At 63.1% G+C, this 16,438-nt stretch overlaps 10 protein-coding genes across 10 annotated transcripts; 5 read left to right on the top strand and 5 right to left on the bottom strand.

Moving 5' to 3' along the window:
• Positions 1–16: 16 nt before the first annotated feature.
• On the top strand, positions 17–1,310 carry MJAP1_001382 (uncharacterized protein; the record flags this gene model as incomplete). The annotated part of the gene is made up of 4 exons (XM_060265343.1): positions 17–632; positions 655–842; positions 865–1,091; positions 1,289–1,310. The coding sequence occupies 4 exons, from the start codon at positions 17–19 to the stop codon at positions 1,308–1,310; spliced, it is 1,053 nt and encodes a 350-aa protein (XP_060121326.1).
• Positions 1,311–1,321: 11 nt separating this feature from the next.
• MJAP1_001381 (pyridoxal 5'-phosphate synthase (glutamine hydrolyzing)) lies at positions 1,322–2,134 on the bottom strand (the record flags this gene model as incomplete). Its single annotated transcript, XM_060265342.1, has 1 exon — positions 1,322–2,134. The coding sequence occupies one exon, from the start codon at positions 2,132–2,134 to the stop codon at positions 1,322–1,324; it is 813 nt and encodes a 270-aa protein (XP_060121325.1).
• Positions 2,135–2,190: 56 nt separating this feature from the next.
• On the top strand, positions 2,191–6,180 carry CTR9 (protein required for normal CLN1 and CLN2 G1 cyclin expression; the record flags this gene model as incomplete). Its single annotated transcript, XM_060265341.1, has 1 exon — positions 2,191–6,180. The coding sequence occupies one exon, from the start codon at positions 2,191–2,193 to the stop codon at positions 6,178–6,180; it is 3,990 nt and encodes a 1,329-aa protein (XP_060121324.1).
• A 6-nt stretch (positions 6,181–6,186) lies between these two features.
• Positions 6,187–7,155, bottom strand: SCL1 (proteasome endopeptidase complex; the record flags this gene model as incomplete). The annotated part of the gene is made up of 1 exon (XM_060265340.1): positions 6,187–7,155. One exon carries the CDS (start codon positions 7,153–7,155, stop codon positions 6,187–6,189), a length of 969 nt encoding a protein of 322 aa, XP_060121323.1.
• Positions 7,156–7,212: 57 nt separating this feature from the next.
• nop56 (Nucleolar protein 56) lies at positions 7,213–8,763 on the top strand (the record flags this gene model as incomplete). The annotated part of the gene is made up of 1 exon (XM_060265339.1): positions 7,213–8,763. One exon carries the CDS (start codon positions 7,213–7,215, stop codon positions 8,761–8,763), a length of 1,551 nt encoding a protein of 516 aa, XP_060121322.1.
• Positions 8,764–9,105: 342 nt separating this feature from the next.
• Positions 9,106–10,320, top strand: ACT1 (actin; the record flags this gene model as incomplete). The annotated part of the gene is made up of 3 exons (XM_060265338.1): positions 9,106–9,126; positions 9,177–9,250; positions 9,288–10,320. The coding sequence occupies 3 exons, from the start codon at positions 9,106–9,108 to the stop codon at positions 10,318–10,320; spliced, it is 1,128 nt and encodes a 375-aa protein (XP_060121321.1).
• A 144-nt stretch (positions 10,321–10,464) lies between these two features.
• Positions 10,465–10,917, bottom strand: MJAP1_001376 (uncharacterized protein; the record flags this gene model as incomplete). The annotated part of the gene is made up of 5 exons (XM_060265337.1): positions 10,465–10,543; positions 10,566–10,669; positions 10,692–10,765; positions 10,788–10,823; positions 10,854–10,917. 5 exons carry the CDS (start codon positions 10,915–10,917, stop codon positions 10,465–10,467), a joined length of 357 nt encoding a protein of 118 aa, XP_060121320.1.
• Positions 10,918–11,001: 84 nt separating this feature from the next.
• MJAP1_001375 (uncharacterized protein) lies at positions 11,002–12,802 on the bottom strand (the record flags this gene model as incomplete). The annotated part of the gene is made up of 2 exons (XM_060265336.1): positions 11,002–12,162; positions 12,185–12,802. The coding sequence occupies 2 exons, from the start codon at positions 12,800–12,802 to the stop codon at positions 11,002–11,004; spliced, it is 1,779 nt and encodes a 592-aa protein (XP_060121319.1).
• A 690-nt stretch (positions 12,803–13,492) lies between these two features.
• MJAP1_001374 (uncharacterized protein) lies at positions 13,493–15,483 on the top strand (the record flags this gene model as incomplete). Its single annotated transcript, XM_060265335.1, has 2 exons — positions 13,493–15,396; positions 15,468–15,483. The coding sequence occupies 2 exons, from the start codon at positions 13,493–13,495 to the stop codon at positions 15,481–15,483; spliced, it is 1,920 nt and encodes a 639-aa protein (XP_060121318.1).
• Positions 15,484–15,646: 163 nt separating this feature from the next.
• MRPS16 (37S ribosomal protein S16, mitochondrial) lies at positions 15,647–16,127 on the bottom strand (the record flags this gene model as incomplete). The annotated part of the gene is made up of 3 exons (XM_060265334.1): positions 15,647–15,763; positions 15,798–15,973; positions 16,097–16,127. 3 exons carry the CDS (start codon positions 16,125–16,127, stop codon positions 15,647–15,649), a joined length of 324 nt encoding a protein of 107 aa, XP_060121317.1.
• Between the last annotated feature and the right edge of the window lie 311 nt (positions 16,128–16,438).

Below are 16,438 nucleotides of genomic sequence, written 5' to 3'. Positions count from 1 at the left end.
TCCAACACGCACGTGGATGACGCTCCGCCGAGGGGTGGTCGACTCGACCGAGGCGTGCGTTGTCGACGCGCTGGCAGGGCATGCGGCGCCGGTCGTGCTCGATCGGTGGCCGATAGCCGATGCGTATGACACGTCGAGTGTGTCCGAGGCACGTACCTCTGATGCACTGGACACGTACTGCCGCCCACCGCTGATGGCCGATGCGGCGGCCTTCGCACAGGCCACCAAGGAAATGCGCAGCGACGCGAGCGTATGGTGGACGGATGTGCCGTTCGCGGTGTGCGAGAGCCCTGCGATGGGCCAGCTGCTCGTCGAAGCAGTTGAGCGGAGCACTAGAAGCCGAGCGTGTGACGCCGAGCGACACAATACGGCGGGCCCTGCCGAGGACGGCGAGCAAGAGACAGGCAAGAATGAGCACACCGAGACGTTGCACGTCGAGGGCGACGCTATTGCACATACCCTCTATACCAATGCACGGTCCCACAATGCGAGCCTGCAATGGAAGCATGCCCAAGGCTCGTGTGAGTATGTCCTTCCCCCCCGGACAGCGGCGCTGCTCACCGACCTGCTCCCAGAGCACGCCCAAGAGCGTGGCCTCCTTCCGAACGGCATTCTTCAGGTCCTGGATCTCGGTACGTTGCGCGTCTTACCTAGTGAATACCGTGGGCGGCGTAGACGTCGTCCTCCTCGACCCTCCGTGGCCGAACAAGTCGGCGGAGCGCGTGCAGCGCATGCGCGGTTATGGCACCATGCCAGACATGTATGATCTGTGGCGGCTGCGCCCCACGCTCGAGCCGTTGCTGGCCTATCGCCCTCTTGTTGCGCTATGGATCACGAACCACGTACGTGCTCCCGCTTACGCAGCCCAAGGTGCACCGCTTTGTGCGTGACAAGTTCTTCCCCGGCCTGGGCCTGGCGTATGTCGGCTGCTGGGCGTGGCTCAAGCTCGCGTCGAGTGGCGAGCCGCTTTATACCCTGGCGCGTCCCCAGCGGCGAAAGCCGTACGAGCTGCTGGTGCTGGGCGCAGCCGACGGCACGGCGATCCCTCCCTGTCTTTTGATGAGTGTGGCCCTGGCGCACAGCCAGAAGCCGTACGTCGCACGTACGTCCTTCCCACCCCCCACTCACCCAGCGCTCCTTCTCGAGGCGACAGGCCGATCGGTGGACCATGCTGTCGTGGTCGAGCTCTTTGCGCGGCACACGCCGCGAAACGCGTCCAAGGATGGGTGGCATATCAGTGTGGGCAACGAAGCGCTGCGCTTCAATGCCCGCTATGAATATGAGCCAGCGAGTTCGTCTCCGCCGCCTAGGGTATGATCGACTACGAACCAAGGATCAGTTCGCGGACAAAGTAGGCATGGAGACGCGTATCCGTCGTCAGCTCCGGGTGGAAGCTTGTTGCCATCAAGCGCCCCTGGCGCACAGCAGCGACATGCGCGTCGCTCGGGGGCTGCGCACCCTTGATTTCCGTAGCGCCCTCTGCCGGCTCTGGGAGGACGTTGGACGCGTGCACGTCCGGCACGGCCGACGCCGGGATCCAGCCGAGGACCTCGAGCGGGCTTCGCGGCATCTGAATCACCGACGAAGGGCAGACGACCACCGACAGCTCCGCGGTGCCCTGCTCGGTACGCGTCGCGGCCTGTTGGCGCTGCTGGATGGGGTCCGAAAGCAGCTGCTCGACGACTGGCGCGCGAATAAACACGCCGGGGTACTCGTCGCCAAGACACGGAAACTGCACGCCCGCCTCAAACGAGCACACTTGGCTTCCAAATCCGTTGCGGCCGACCTGGATGTCGAGGCCGCCGAGGAGCTCCTGGCCCCCCCGCTTGCCGCCGGTTGCGATGGTCGACAGCATGATCATACCCGCGCATGTTCCCCACACCGGTTTCCCGTCCGCAATCCACTTGCGCAGCGGATCGATGAGCTGTGCATTGTGCAGGCCGAGGGAAATGGCGGTCGACTCGCCGCCTGGCAGCACGAGGCCATGGCACTGCTCCAGCTGCTCCGGGCGGCGCACGGCGATCGCGCGAACGCGTGTCGGAAATGATCCCGCATTCAGCGAGGTAAAGCGGGCAATGTGCTCCTGGAACGCACCCTGCAGCGCCAGCACACCCACCGTCACCTGCTCCGACATGGCGCCGTCAAAGAACAAAAGAGCCACGTGACAAACGCGCCGTTCGAAGCGCCACGATGGACGGGGCGAGCGAGGCGATCCCTGCGAGCGAGGGCCGCTCGGCCAAGTCGCTGGAGCTCGTGCTCGCGACAAATGAGTCGATTACCATTGATCTCGACCCCCTCCCCTCGCCGGAGGAGCTCGAGGTGGTGATCGATATCCTCGTCGAAGAAAAGCCGGCCGCCTACTTTTGGACGGCGCTCGCTTCGCGCTGCTGGAACGCGGGCCGCCGCGCCGAGGCGGAGCTGATCGTGACGAAGGGATGCAGTATCCTGCCGGTGCACCGGCCTGATGACAGCATTCCGCTCTTTTCGCTGCACGCCGCGTTCCAGCTGGACGATGCACGCAAGGCACCGAAGCAGGTCCTGCCGGACGCGCGCTACCAGATCCTGCAGGACAAGCAGCCGAAGCAGCACTATTTCCGGAATACGATCGAGGCGCTGAACCAGGCGCAGTCGCTCAACCCCCAGCACCCGATGATCGTGCAGAGCCGCGCAGTGTTTGCGCTGCTTACCGGCGACAATGCGCTCGCGGGCAAGCTCTTTGACGTGATGCTGTCGCGCGAGCCAATGCACGCGATTGCCTTGCTCGGCAAGGCGTGCGTCCTGCTGCGCGCCAAGCAGTATATGAACGCGCTGCAGACTTACCAGCTCGTGCTCCGCCTCGCACTCAAGATGGACCAGCTCGCAGCGGCCGCCAACGACTCGAGCCTGCGCTGGACCGGGCCGGACGCGCGCGTAGGTATCGGCCTGTGCCTCTGGGCGCTCGGCCGCCACGACCCCGCACGCCGCGCTTGGCGCCGCGCGGTCGACGCGAATCCGGACAACCACGCGCCGCGCCTGTTGCTGGGCCTGTCGCTGGTGAACGCCGCAAAGCAGGTGCAGGCGCTGCCTCACGGATGGTACGGCGCACAGACGCAGCACTCGGAGGACGTCGCGCGGCGCACCGCGTACGCCGAAGGCATCGTGCTCCTCCAGAGCGCATGGCGCCTCGACAAGACAAATGCAATGACGGCCGTCGCCCTGAGCGCACACCTTCTCTCGCAGTCTACGCACCAGTTTGCACAGGCGCTCCCGGCCGCGCACGACTTTACCACGGCGCCGCAGCCCGTGCCGGAGGAGCTCGAGGGGCAGATTAGTGCGACGCTCGACCGTGCCCTCAAGCTCGGCGAGCACGCGATCCAGTACGCCGACTCCAAGTCGCCTGTGATCCAGGGCTGGCTGCAGTATGCCCACGCGTTGCATCTCGCCTCACAGCTCGCACGCAACAACGGCGACCGCGCCTTGCGCCTCCTGTCGCAGCGCTACTATGCGCGTGCGAGCGAGGAGCTTGCGCGCTTGCCGCCGGTACCCGGCCTCGCGGATCCCGACGGGACGCACCACCAGCTGTCGCACGGCCTGGCGCTCGCGACGCTCGGCATGGCGCAGCTCCAGGCGAGCTCTGGCGACCAGCTCGCGGCGACCAATACGCTGGATGCCGTGCTCGCACGCCCGAGCCCCGGCTCGAATCAGTCGTACGGCATCGAGCTCGGGCTGCTTGCCGCACTCCTGCTTGCCACGCCGCAGCTCGGTGCGACGCCGGAGCAGGTCCAAGCCGACCGCCGCAAGGCACGCGTCCTGCTCGACCGCACGCTGCGCCTTGCCGAGGCGTCCGGCCGTGCCGCGCATGGCGCGCGCGACGAGGACGAGCACGACCGTGCGACGCGCCCTGACGATGCCGAGGCGACGACCGACGGCGCGCTCCTCCAGGCCGAGACAGCGATCGAGGCTGAGCACCTTGCGCCGCGCACGCTCGAGGCAGTAGCGCAGTTCGACGCCGACCCCCTCGTCCACGCCCAGCTCGCGGCGCTCTGTGCGCCGAACGACGTGGACCGCGCGGTGCGCAACTACGCCCAGGCACTGCGTGTCGCCCAGTCGCAGGACGGCGAAAAGGCGCTGCAGGCGCAGCTCCAGCTGAACATGGGTGCGCTCCTGGTGCAGCACGGTGCCGCGCTGACGCAGGCGCCGAGCGCGCGCCAGAACACCGCATGGGCGCTGCGCCAAGGCATCACGTACCTCGAGCGTGCGTTTACCGTGGCCGGCGAGGCTGCTGCGTCGTCGAGCGACGTCGCGACGGCTGTCAAGGTGCTGGCAAACTACGACCTGGGCCGTGCCTTTGAGGCGTCCGGCGATAAGGAGCAAGCGCGCGAGGCGTACAAAGCGCTGCTGGCCGCGCACCCCGAGTACGTCGACGCGCGCGTGCGCCTTGCGATCCTCGCTGCGAACGAGCCACACGGCACGGAGCTGAGCGAGCAAGGCGTATCGCGTGCGGCGCGCGACGTTGCCAACACGCGCTTCAAAGAGGCGCTCTCGTGCGACCCCGGCAACCTCGATACGCGCGCGGCGTACATCCGCTTCCTCGCGGGCGAGTACCCCGCGAACCGGCAGCCGGCGTGGGCGGCGATCAAGGAGCTGGCCGCGCAGCTCTTCCTCGGCCCCGACGCGGGCAAAAAGATCTTTGGGAGCCCCAGCGCCGCGCGGCGTGCGGCCGAAGAGGCGCGGCACGACGCATTTGTGCTCAGCGCCCTCGGCTGGGCCTACTACCAGCTGGGCTTGCACACTGCGCCTGGGCCGTCGTACAAGGCGGACCGTTCCAAGAGCATGCTGCGTGCGGCCGATCTCTTTGACAAGGCGCTCGCCGCGCATCCCCAGTGTGTCTTTGCGGCACAAGGCCTGGCGATCCTGCTGGCCGACGACGCGCTGAGCGACCCGTCGGCGCCCCCCGAGACCGCCGAGGAGCGCCGCAAGCTCGCGGCGGAAGACGCGATCATCCTCTTTGGCAAGCTGCGTGAGCTGCGTGACGATGCGAGCGTGTACATCTGCCAGGGCCACGCGTTCATGATCCGCAGCGAGCTCGAGCGTGCGCTGCACGTCTACGACCTGGCGCTGACGCGCTACGACAACGAGCGCAACCCGATGGTGCTGCAGTATGTGGCGCGGGCCGCGTACGCGCTCGGCCTGCGTGAGAAGGAGTTTGCGCACCTGCAGCTCGCGCAGAAGCACCTCACGACCGCTGCGGAAGCCCTTGCGAGCCGCAGCGCGGACGCCAACAGCGCCGCGGGTGTGGAGCGCAAGCAGGTGCTGTACAACAAGGCGGTCATGGCGCAAAAGGCGCTGCAGATGCTGTGTGACCTGCCGATCGCGCAGCAGCGCTCCGCCGAGCTCCAAGAGGCGATCGAGTGGGTGACCTCGTCGCAGCCGACGCTCCCCGAGCTCGAGGAGGCGGCGCGCAACAACCAGCTCCTATACATCACCGCCGAGGTCGTCGAGCAGCGTGCCAAGTACGCCGAGACGTCGCTCCTGCGCCAGGCGCAGAAGCAGCTCGAAGAGGCGCGTGCGTACGAGGCGCAGCAGGCCGAGCAGCTCCGCCTCCTCGACGAGAAGCAAAAGGCCAAGGACGCGCAGCTCGAGCAGATGCGCCGCGAGCGCGAGGAAGAGCACCGCCGGCGTGCCGAGGCGATCGCCGAGTCGCGCCGCCGCGCTCGTGAGGAGGCCGCCCAGATCGAGTACGTCAAGGAACCTTCGCCCGAGCCCAAGAAGCGCTCTGGCGGCGGCGGCGGCGGCGGGCGCCGCAAGAAGCAGCCCGAGGCGCAAGAGCCGCAGGACCAATTCGTTGCGAACGACTCCAGCGATGGTGCGGACGATCTCTTTGCGGAAGACAGCGAGAGCGATGCAAGCGACGGCGACCAGGACGAGGACGAGGAGCAGCAGCCCGCCGCGGCGCCCGCCGAGCCGTCCGAGTCGCAACCCGATGCCGAGGCCTCGACCGAGGCGCCTGCGCCCAAGTCGACGCGCGAAAAGCTCGCCGAGCTCGCGCGGCAGCGCAAGCAGCGCAACAAGGACGAGCGCCAGGACAAAAAGTCCAAGAAGCGCCGCTCGCACGACAAGCCCAAAGACCGCGAGGCGAAGAAGCCCAAGGTCGCCGCCGACAACGACACGATCGATTCGGACGAAGAGATGAATCTGTAGACCTATCTAGTCCCTCTCTGCCAGGCGCTCCAGAATCTGCACAATGTCGGCCTCGCCGAGCGTCGTGAATCTCCGCTGCTGCGCCGACTCTTTCGGGTCGGCCTCGGCCGCGGCCACGCTGGGCCCGCCGACGATGCCAATTTCGATCTCGCTCGGCTTGAGCTCCTGCGCGAGGACCGTGTTGAGGGTGTTCACAGCGAGGTCCAGCACGTCCTCGCGGCTGAGGCGGCTCGCGACCTCCTCCGCCTCGACGAGCGCCGAGTCGGTTGCCGAGCCCGCCTGGCCAGCGGCCGACGTCGCGGCGCTCTCGGTGGCGGCCGCGGCCGTGACCGAGGCGCTCGACACGTTCGAGCGCTTAAACTGCTTCTCGAGGAAGTTGATCGCCTCGGTCTGCTTGGTACCCGACGCCGTGGCACGGTACCCCACATAGTGGCCGGCCGGGTCGAGCTTGAAGATCTGCGGAGCGTCGCCCAGCTCCTCGTCGAGACCAACGAGAATCATCGAGATTCCAAGCGGGCGCATCGCCGCCTTCTGCGTGTATACCTGGTTGATGTTGGCCAGGCGCTTGGCCAAGAGGTCGGGCGAGATGGGGTATCCGTACTTGTACTTGAACTCGGCGGCCTCGGAGCGCGCGCGCTGCACCTGCGCACGCGCATCGGCCGTGCGACCCGTCACCACACATCCGATCTCGGGCGTGATGGAGAAGATGTGCGTCACGGTCGACGCATCAATCAGCTTGTCGGGCAGCTTCTTTTGCGTCGCAACGACGACGGCGTCGCGGCCACGCACCGCAACCGCGGTGATACCAGCGGCATTGATTGCCTTGAAGGCGTACTCGACTTGGTACAGACGACCCTCTGGCGAGAAGATCGTCAGGTGCCGATCGTAACTGCTGCGCGACATCGTCTTAGGAGGCACCGAGGCGTACGCGTCGTTGTCCCATGCGGCTTCCGATCGCCCATCGGCCGAGCACATCACGTGGATTTTTTTTGTCCTGCGGGAAATGCGAAGCGATGGCGAGGAGCTGCCACGATGCCGACGCATGTGCTGTTCGAGTGCGCCGCGGGCCTTGCGGTGTTCAAGGTTGAACAGGTCGAGAGCATTGGCTCTCTGACCAAGCAGGTGCAGGATGCCATGGATGACTTGCCCACCTTTGGAAAGATGGTCAAGCTGCTGAGCTTTTCGCCGTTCAAGAGTGCGCCCGAAGCGCTGCAGGGTGCGCTCGATATCTCGGAGGGCGTGGTGAACGACCACCTGCGCTCTCTTCTCACTCTCAACCTTGCCCCGGAGGGCAAAAAGGTCAAGGGCATCGAGCTCGGTGTGTGCGACCGCAACCTCGCGACGAGCATCGTCGGCGAGCTCGGCATTCCTTGCGACACGGGCGAGACGACGCAGGAGCTGGTGCGTGGCGTCCGTCTCCACGCTGAGAAGCTGCTCAAGGGCATGACCGAGGGTGACCTCGGCCGCGCGCAGCTCGGTCTCGGCCACTCCTTCTCGCGCTCCAAAGTCAAGTTCAACGTGAACCGCAGCGACAATATGATCATCCAGGCCATTGCGCTGCTCGACACACTCGACAAGGACGTCAACACCTTTGCCATGCGCGTGCGTGAATGGTACGGCTGGCACTTTCCGGAGCTGGTGCGCATCGTGACGGACAACATTGTCTACGCCCGCTGCGCCCGCTTCATCAAGGCCAAGGAGCACCTGTCGGAGGACCAGCTGGAGGAGCTCACCGAGATCCTTGGCGGCGACGAGATCGCCGCGCGCAACGTGCTCGATGCCAGCCGCGCCTCGATGGGCACCGAGATCGGCGAGCTGGACATGACCAACATTGAAAACTTTGCCGACCGCGTCGTGCAGCTCGCCGAGTACCGCAAGAACATGCACAGCTACCTCGTCGAGAAGATGCACCTCGTCGCGCCGAACCTGTCTGCGCTCGTCGGCGAGATCATCGGTGCGCGCCTCATCTCGCATGCGGGTTCGCTGACGAACCTCGCCAAGTACCCTGCTTCCACCGTGCAGATCCTCGGTGCAGAGAAGGCGCTGTTCCGTGCGCTCAAGACCAAGGGCAACACGCCCAAGTACGGTCTGATTTACCACGCCTCGGCCATCTCGCGTGCTGCGCCCAAGAACAAGGGCCGCATGTCGCGTTTCCTGGCGAACAAGATCAGTATCGCGAGCCGTATCGACTGCTTCTCGGACGCGCCGTCGACCAAGTTCGGTGAGGTGCTCCACCTCCAGGTCGAGGAGCGCCTGCAGTTCTACGAGACGGGCAAGCCTACGAGCAAGAACAGCGACGCGATGCGCAAGGCTATCCTCGCCATTGAGGAGGCCGCCGGCGACCTGATGGACGTCGATGCTGAGGACAACGAGGACGAGGACGAGGATGACGAGGATGACGAGCCTGCCGAGCCGAAAAAGTCCAAGGACAAGTCCAAGTCGAAGAAGGACAAGAAGGAAAAGAAGGAAAAGAAGAGCAAGAGCAAGAGCAAGGACAAGTCGGACGACGTCGCAAAGGCCGCCAAGAAGGCCGCCAAGAAGGCCGCCAAGACGGACTCCAAGGAGAAGAAGAAGGCCAAGTAAGGCTCGGCCTCCGCTCCCCATAGCTTCCCTTCCTTTGTACCACTAGTTGCCGAATCGCTGCCCGATCCAAAATTTGCCCCGATTCGCATGTCATGTGAGCGATCGGGCTTAGCTGCCGACGTGCCAGCACAGCAGCCCTCGGCCGACTGCACAATGGAGCCCCGATGCCGCGTGGCTGTGGGCGGTCCGCGGGCCAACAGGCCGCTCAGACCGTGCCGCGGCACGCGGGAGAATGGCTGGTGCGTTCTGATTGGCCTTTTCTGTCGCGCCCCCGTGGCTAGTCGGTGTTGTGCCACGCCCGCTGGTCTGTTCCATCCACCGCTGCGTAGTCATTCAAACACGATGGAAGACGAGGTTGCTGCTGTACGTACTGAGCAGGATGAGAAAGAGCGTGAAACTAACACTACCGATAGCTTGTTATCGACAATGGTTCGGGTATGTGCAAGGCCGGTTTCGCCGGTGACGATGCGCCCCGTGCCGTGTTCCCGTACGTATCATGATGCGAAGCCAGGCTAACCGTTCAGGTCGATTGTCGGTCGTCCCCGCCACACTGGTGTGATGGTCGGTATGGGCCAGAAGGACTCGTACGTCGGTGACGAGGCCCAGTCGAAGCGTGGTATCCTCACGCTCAAGTACCCCATTGAGCACGGTATCGTGACCAACTGGGATGACATGGAGAAGATCTGGCACCACACCTTCTACAACGAGCTGCGTGTTGCCCCTGAGGAGCACCCCGTCCTGCTCACCGAGGCCCCGCTCAACCCTAAGGCCAACCGTGAGAAGATGACCCAGATCATGTTTGAGACCTTCAACGCCCCTGCGTTCTACGTCTCGATCCAGGCCGTCCTGTCGCTGTACGCCTCGGGTCGTACCACTGGTATTGTGCTGGACTCGGGTGACGGTGTCACCCACACTGTCCCTATCTACGAGGGTTACTCGCTTCCCCACGCCATCCTCCGTCTCGACCTTGCCGGTCGTGACCTGACCGAGCACCTCGTCAAGATCCTGATGGAGCGCGGCTACCCCTTCACCACGACCGCCGAGCGCGAGATTGTGCGTGACATCAAGGAGAAGCTCTGCTACGTCGCTCTCGACTTTGAGCAGGAGATGCTCACTGCGGCCCAGAGCTCGGCGCTCGAGAAGAGCTACGAGCTCCCCGACGGTCAGGTGATCACCATCGGCAACGAGCGCTTCCGTGCGCCCGAGGCCCTCTTCCAGCCCTCGTTCCTTGGTCTGGAGGCTGCCGGTATCCACGAGACCACCTACAACTCGATCATGAAGTGTGACCTGGACATCCGTAAGGACCTCTACGGCAACATTGTCATGTCGGGTGGTACCACCATGTACCCGGGTATCTCGGACCGTATGCAGAAGGAGATCACTGCGCTCGCCCCGAGCAGCATGAAGGTCAAGATCGTTGCCCCGCCGGAGCGCAAGTACTCGGTCTGGATCGGTGGTTCGATTCTCGCTTCGCTCTCCACCTTCCAGCAGATGTGGATCTCGAAGCAGGAGTACGACGAAGCCGGTCCCTCGATCGTGCACAGGAAGTGCTTCTAAACGCAACATGTTTGCACGGTGTAACTCGGCCTCGGTTGTCCGCAGGACTTGTAATGTGCAGGGTACCGCAGTTCATGCAGGGATCTTGTCGTCGTAGTCTGCTCAATAGGGCCATGTTTCTTGATCATTCCACTAGTCTAGCGCCTACTTATCTCCAAAAAGCATTGCTCCGCGATGCCGCACATTGGCAAAGCTCGGGCGCGCATCCACGCGGTCGATCGAGCTGGGTTAGCGAGGAAACGTACTCGCTGCGCAGCTCGGTGGCCCACGCAATCTCTTTCAGGGGGGGCGTAGTCAGCGCACAGCCCAGCGTAAGCACAGCAAAGGCAAGGAGCGTTTCGAATGTAACCTGTGTTAGACGTGACACGTACATCCCAGGGGATCGCGTTTTCGTATTGCGTCGAGGCCGTGCCGAGGTCCATCGACTTGCCTTGCGACAGGACTGCTGTTAGGTAAAAGAGACCTACATTCGTACGTCGAGTAGGCCGCGTGCACAAAGAGGACTGACGTCAGTCGTCCCATGGTATACGTACCGATGCCTACGGCAACCAGTGTCCGCCCCGTTGCCGAGGGGCGCTCCTTTAGTTCACTGGCCATGGCGCGTAGGAGGAACAGCGGCGGGGCCGATCGACGCCCGATCGGGGCAACCTCGGCAAATTGGGCGAATTTAGGATTCCTCCACTATGTGAGCAGCCAGCAGGCATTGGCATACCACGTTACGAGCGGATTGGATCCGTCCCGCAGCTGGGTCCGCGGCAGCTCGGCGTAGCGACTAAGGAACTCCGAGTGCGTCAGAATCCGCGCCTCGTGCGAGGACGAGAGGAGCGGGGGGGGGATGATGCCTGTCGAAAACAGGCCGGCGGGCGACAGAGTATAGTCCTCGTACCTAGGCACGCTCTTCTCCGCCGCGGCCTCGCCCGAGTAGGTCGGCGTGAAATACGTCGTGGGGGGCTCTGCGTGCCCTTCCTCTTCAGCAACAGACACGGGCGGCGAGCCCATCACACGCAGATACACATCCCGCAGCGCCTGGAAGTCGGTAGGGAAAAAGATATCAAAGAATCCCTGAAGAACGAGGTAGGTAGTCACGGGAATCATTACGCCGTTATGCCGCGTCTGCACCACAGGTGCATTCACACCCGGCGCGGCATCCGGCAGCGACGAAAAGTCGGAGAGGACGAGACGGTGCTGGGGAAAGTGCTTCTTGAGCACGTCCATCATCTGCAGCGCACCGGTAGGAATAAAATGCGGCTGCGTGAGGTTGGGGTAGAACGGCATGTGCTCGAACAAGAAGCGCCGCACAGCATCTGGGAGCCAGGCGAGATACGTCGGCGCACCGGGGGGCAAAAGCGTCGGGCGCACCGACTCCAGCAGGCTCAGGTACCGCTTGATGGCCGGATCATGCACCGGCTCCCACAGCTCATGGAAGTCGCCCGTCCCGTCGATCGAGACCACACACTGATACGGCTGCAAGTCGCCCATAGAATACCGAATGACGTCGTGCGTCAGGTTGTCCAGCACCTCGAGCGCCACAAAGAAGCATGGCTCGTTCACATCCTCGTCCCACTGCAGGATATCTTTGTGGACGACCTGTGCGACGCCATTCGCACGGTGGCGGGCGAGACGCTCCGACTGCTGCGCGGCGAGACGCGCACTAATCTCGACAATGCGGTAGCGCGTGCGCTCGTACACCTCCGGCTCCTCTTCCTCGATATAGTCGAGGACATCGCACGCCAAAGTACCCGCACCACCGCCGAGCTCGTACAGGACGAGGTCGTGATAGGGAAAGAGATGGAGCTTGTACTCGGTGACGAGGTAGCGCGCCAGCGCACGTCCATAGTAGGGCTGGGTTAGCTCGAGTACGTACGCTGAACAGCTGCGTCGGCGTATGCCATACCTGGCCAGCGGCCATTGCGTCCACCTCGCTCTCCGACATGCTATTGCTGCTCTGCATTTCGAGCAAGCGCCCCTTTTCCTTTGCGAGCTCGAGACTCTCGGCACTGCCCCACGCAGCACGGCGCTGGCGCCGCGTCAGGGTATCGATCTTCTCCTTGAGGGTAGGCTGGCCCTGCGTCGAGGCCTTCTCCTGCCTTTCGCGCTCTTCTTGGAACTGCTTCTCAAAGGCCATGTAACGCAGCTGTACGGCACGCATGAAATCTGTCTCGCTCTTGATATCGTTGAACGGAAAGTTACCTTTGAGCGGCGTGTCGCCGTCCGTCTTTTCTTCCGGAAGCAGCACAGCCTGCCGCGAGAAGTAGCCGTAGGTAGGATTGTACAGACTATCATGCACAAAATCGCGCGCAAGCATGCGCACAGACTTTGGCCGTGTCGTGTACTTCTCCAGCTCAGCAGGGGTCACGAATGGAAACTTTTGGAGCTCCTCGTTGGGAAACTGCTCAAAGACATCGTAATTGTACTGCACGCGGTGCTCCTGGGTATCACGAAAAAGCACAGGCGCACTGGACATAGCACGCACACCAGGCATCAATGCCCTGCTCATGCCTGTTGACCGCCGCACGGCTGATCCCCAAGCTCTCGCACACATCGCCGCTGCGCCAGTGTGCATCGCGCCGACGTGACCACGTCTGGTCAGTGCGGGTGCGTGGGTCTGCTGACTAAGCCTGCTGCGGCGCCGGTGGCAAAGCCGCGCGCCGTTTTGTCTCCTTCGTTGGTGGGCAGGGAGTACGTGCACGTCCCTGGTAAGCGTTGTTGTCGGTGTACAAAGTACCAGCTTCTGTCCTTGTGTACTCTGCCGTGTACACCATCACTAGTCATAGTTCGCCACCCTTGTAGAGCTCGGGTGCCGTTTTCATTCGGAAACTTTGTGGACGTGAAGGAGATTGTATTGCAAGCGTCGGCTTGAGACACTGTGCGCATCACTGCACAAGCGCCAGTGCATACCATTACGAGGATGATGTCCATGCAAACTCAGTGCGTAGCTCTCTCGTGCAATTCGGCGTGCCGCTTGCGCAGGGCAGACGGCCGGCATGGGGGTGACGGTGCGACTCTGCCGGAGACGTGCCAGACCTTGCCGGTTTCTGATGCCGTGCAGCCTGTGCCACACTGCGCACGTTGCGTGAACTGTACTAACCGCTGCAGAAACGAAAGCAGCGTGGATCCACCTGGCTCGATGACTGCCCCTGATCAGCCCTCACTCCCCGCGGGCCCCACGACGATGCCGAGCACGGCTCCCGTCCCGCCTACGGCGTACGCTACTCCTACCATACCCAAAAATACTGGCGAATACATGGACGGCATCGTGCCGCCGCCGCCACCCCGGCAGGCGCAGTCTAACAACCTATTTGCACATGCTTCCCAGCCCAACATTGCGCGCAACGCGCCCCTGATCATCTCGCGCAGTCTCATTGAGCAGAATCCAGCGCAGGCGGCAAGCGTACTCATCACGCTCCTGTCCTCCTCCGTATCGGGCGAGCTGCAGCTGCACCCGACGACCCCTGAGGAGCGTCGTGCGGTGGTGCAGCTGATGCGTGAAGTCGGCACACCCGCGTACCTGAAGTCCTTCTCAGGTGATATCCGCGGGCGCGAGATCCTCGCGACGTGGCTCAGCGATGCGACGCCGCCACGCAAGGCCGATGTCGCCGACGAAAGCGAAAAGTGGAAAGACGTCGTGTGCCCGCTGCTCGAGCTGCTCTTGCAGCTTCCTATTGAACTCGACCACCTCAAGGACCATGTGGGTCTCGGAAAACTAATTACGGGCGTCCAGAAGCGGGCGCGAAACGAAAAGGCGCGGACACTGGCCGACGCGGTAAAGGAGAAATGGAGCAAGCTCGTCCCTGTACGCAGTTCCTCAGAGGCGCGCGAGTCACCGCCTGTAGCCCCAAAACGCCCGGCCGCAAGCACTCCGACAGAGAGCGTGAAGCGTGCACGCAGCACCACCCCCCCTGCACGTTCTTCCGCGCCAGCTGCGCCGCAGACAGCCGCATCAAAGCCACCTTCCGGCACGGCTCGTCCTGCCAGCTCCTTGCTCCAGTCTACGTCCGTGTCGCGCACCCGTGCCACGCCGACGGAGCGCAAAGCCTCGCCCCAGCTGTCAGAGCCGCGTATTCCCACACGCACTGCAGCCAAGCCGGCTGCTGCTGCCGATCCGCTGGCCACCGCCCGGCGAGCACAGCGCAGTGCACCGGCGTCCAACAATGCCAACAAGGACTTGGCTGGATTCATGTCGCTCATTGAACAGCAACCGACCTCGTCCGCGCCGACTGCCTCAGAGGCACCCAGCGCGACGCCGATGGAACGCAAGAAACGGAAAAAAGCCGTGCACTGGAAAGACTACGATGGCATGCCGCTCGTTGCTGTGAAGCTCATTGAGCCTGCGGTCTACGAAGACGATGGCGACCTATCCTCGGTGAGCGGCATCGGTGCCCTGGATATGGAGGAGGGCGGTGCTTTCCGCCAAGCCCATGCCGAGATGGACGAGCAGATCGATTGGTATACGCCGTGTGAATTGTCGATTCCCGACCCCGAGTCTGGCCCTCTTCCCCCTCGCGGCAGCGACAGCCAGGCCAAAGTTGCGCAGGAAGAGCGCGAAAAGGCTGTGCTACTGGCTGTCTATATGAATCCGGACGAGATTCCTGCCTCGCCCGAAGAGCCGGACGAATTTGTGCTGGCATTCGCGAACAGCATGCCCGAGCCCCTTCCGATGACCACAGGCCTGCCTGGCGAACCGGCACCAGTGAGCGCATCGGCCGCACCCGATGTTCCTCCCATGCCCGACTTTTCGGCGATGGCCGCCATGCTTGGCCAGACAAACGCTGCGAATGGCGAGGGGCCACCGGTGCCACCGATGCCGCCGATGCCGATGATGCCTTTCGATCCCATGATGCTCCAGTCACTTGTACAAAGTACGCAAGGGAATGGATCCAACAGTCCTAATCCTGGTGCGCCACCGATGCCAATGCCTCCCTGGCCGGGTGGCATGCCGGGCTTCCCCTTCCCCTTCCCTCCCCCCCCGGAAATGATGGCCCAAATGGGCATGCCTGTGCCTGACAACGAGCCTAGGGATGCGGACGACGGCGCAAAGTCGCGCAAAGTGTGCCGATACTACAAAGCAGGTGAACGGTACGTATAACGGTGGTATTTTGGTATCGTGCTCACACTATGTCCAGCTGCCGACAAGGTGATCGGTGCAGCTTCCGCCACAACTAAGCGACGCGCAGTATAGTGTGCATTTTCTGGCCATATACCCATTCATGCAATTAAAAGAATACTCTTGCAGTCATGGGAACGGCACGAGGCATGATAGTATGCGCAGCTTGCGCCTTGGGGCGCTGCCAAGCCATGCCAAGCTTTGTCATGCATAGTCATGACATTATTCCGCCTTGGCAGCAGCGTCGCCCTCCTGAGGCGATGCGCTTGGCGCCGCAGCCGCGGCCGGGCGGTACAAGCCCTTGAAGAGTTCGAGCTTTTCGGGGGGAATGAGGCCAGCCTGGTGTTAGTAGGGAGAGATAGGAAAAACGTACCCTGTACAGCAAGCGGAAGACCGACTTGGTCGGCTGAGCGCCCGTGTTGAGCCAGTATTTGATGCGATCCTCGTTCCATTCCATTCGCTTCTCCAGCACGGGCTTGGCCACAATACCAGAGCGAATCACCTCGCCGTTGTACCCAGGACGATCTTCGGCGCGCTTTGGCTGAGCAGCTGGCGCTTGGCGCACAGGGCGCGGTACGGGGTCATATTCACCCAGCTTCTCTATCGGACGTGCATCACGCGCCTTGGTATTTTGAATAGCCACCAAGTGATAAAACGGGTTGTTGCGCGTACCGTGCCTCGCGAGCCGGAGACGCACCACCATTCTTCGAAATGTCTCGTCCGACGGCAGGCCGACGAGTCGCCTTCCACTCTACATCACGTGACCGAAGGTGGATTAGAATTCAATGCATGCATATTATCGCGATTCGCTGAACCCCGAGCCCTGTCTATTGGCGCATGTAAGTTCTCTCTTCACGTGAATCAAACCCAAGCCAACCGAACACAGCCCTGCGCGCGGCCCTGCTGAGCCGTGTTTGTGCCGGGAATTCAACGCGCACGCAGGGCAGGTAATCAACCGAAACGGCGCGAGGTTTCATCTCTTGCCACTACCCTCCCCCCTGGTCATCCCTGATC

The sequence above is a fragment of the Malassezia japonica genome, chromosome 2 (assembly GCF_029542785.1).
Source record: "Malassezia japonica chromosome 2, complete sequence".
In the NCBI taxonomy this organism is placed as follows: Eukaryota; Fungi; Basidiomycota; class Malasseziomycetes; order Malasseziales; family Malasseziaceae; genus Malassezia; species Malassezia japonica.
The sequence above is the reverse complement of the archived record's forward strand: the minus strand, read 5'-3'. Positions and strand labels throughout refer to the sequence as shown.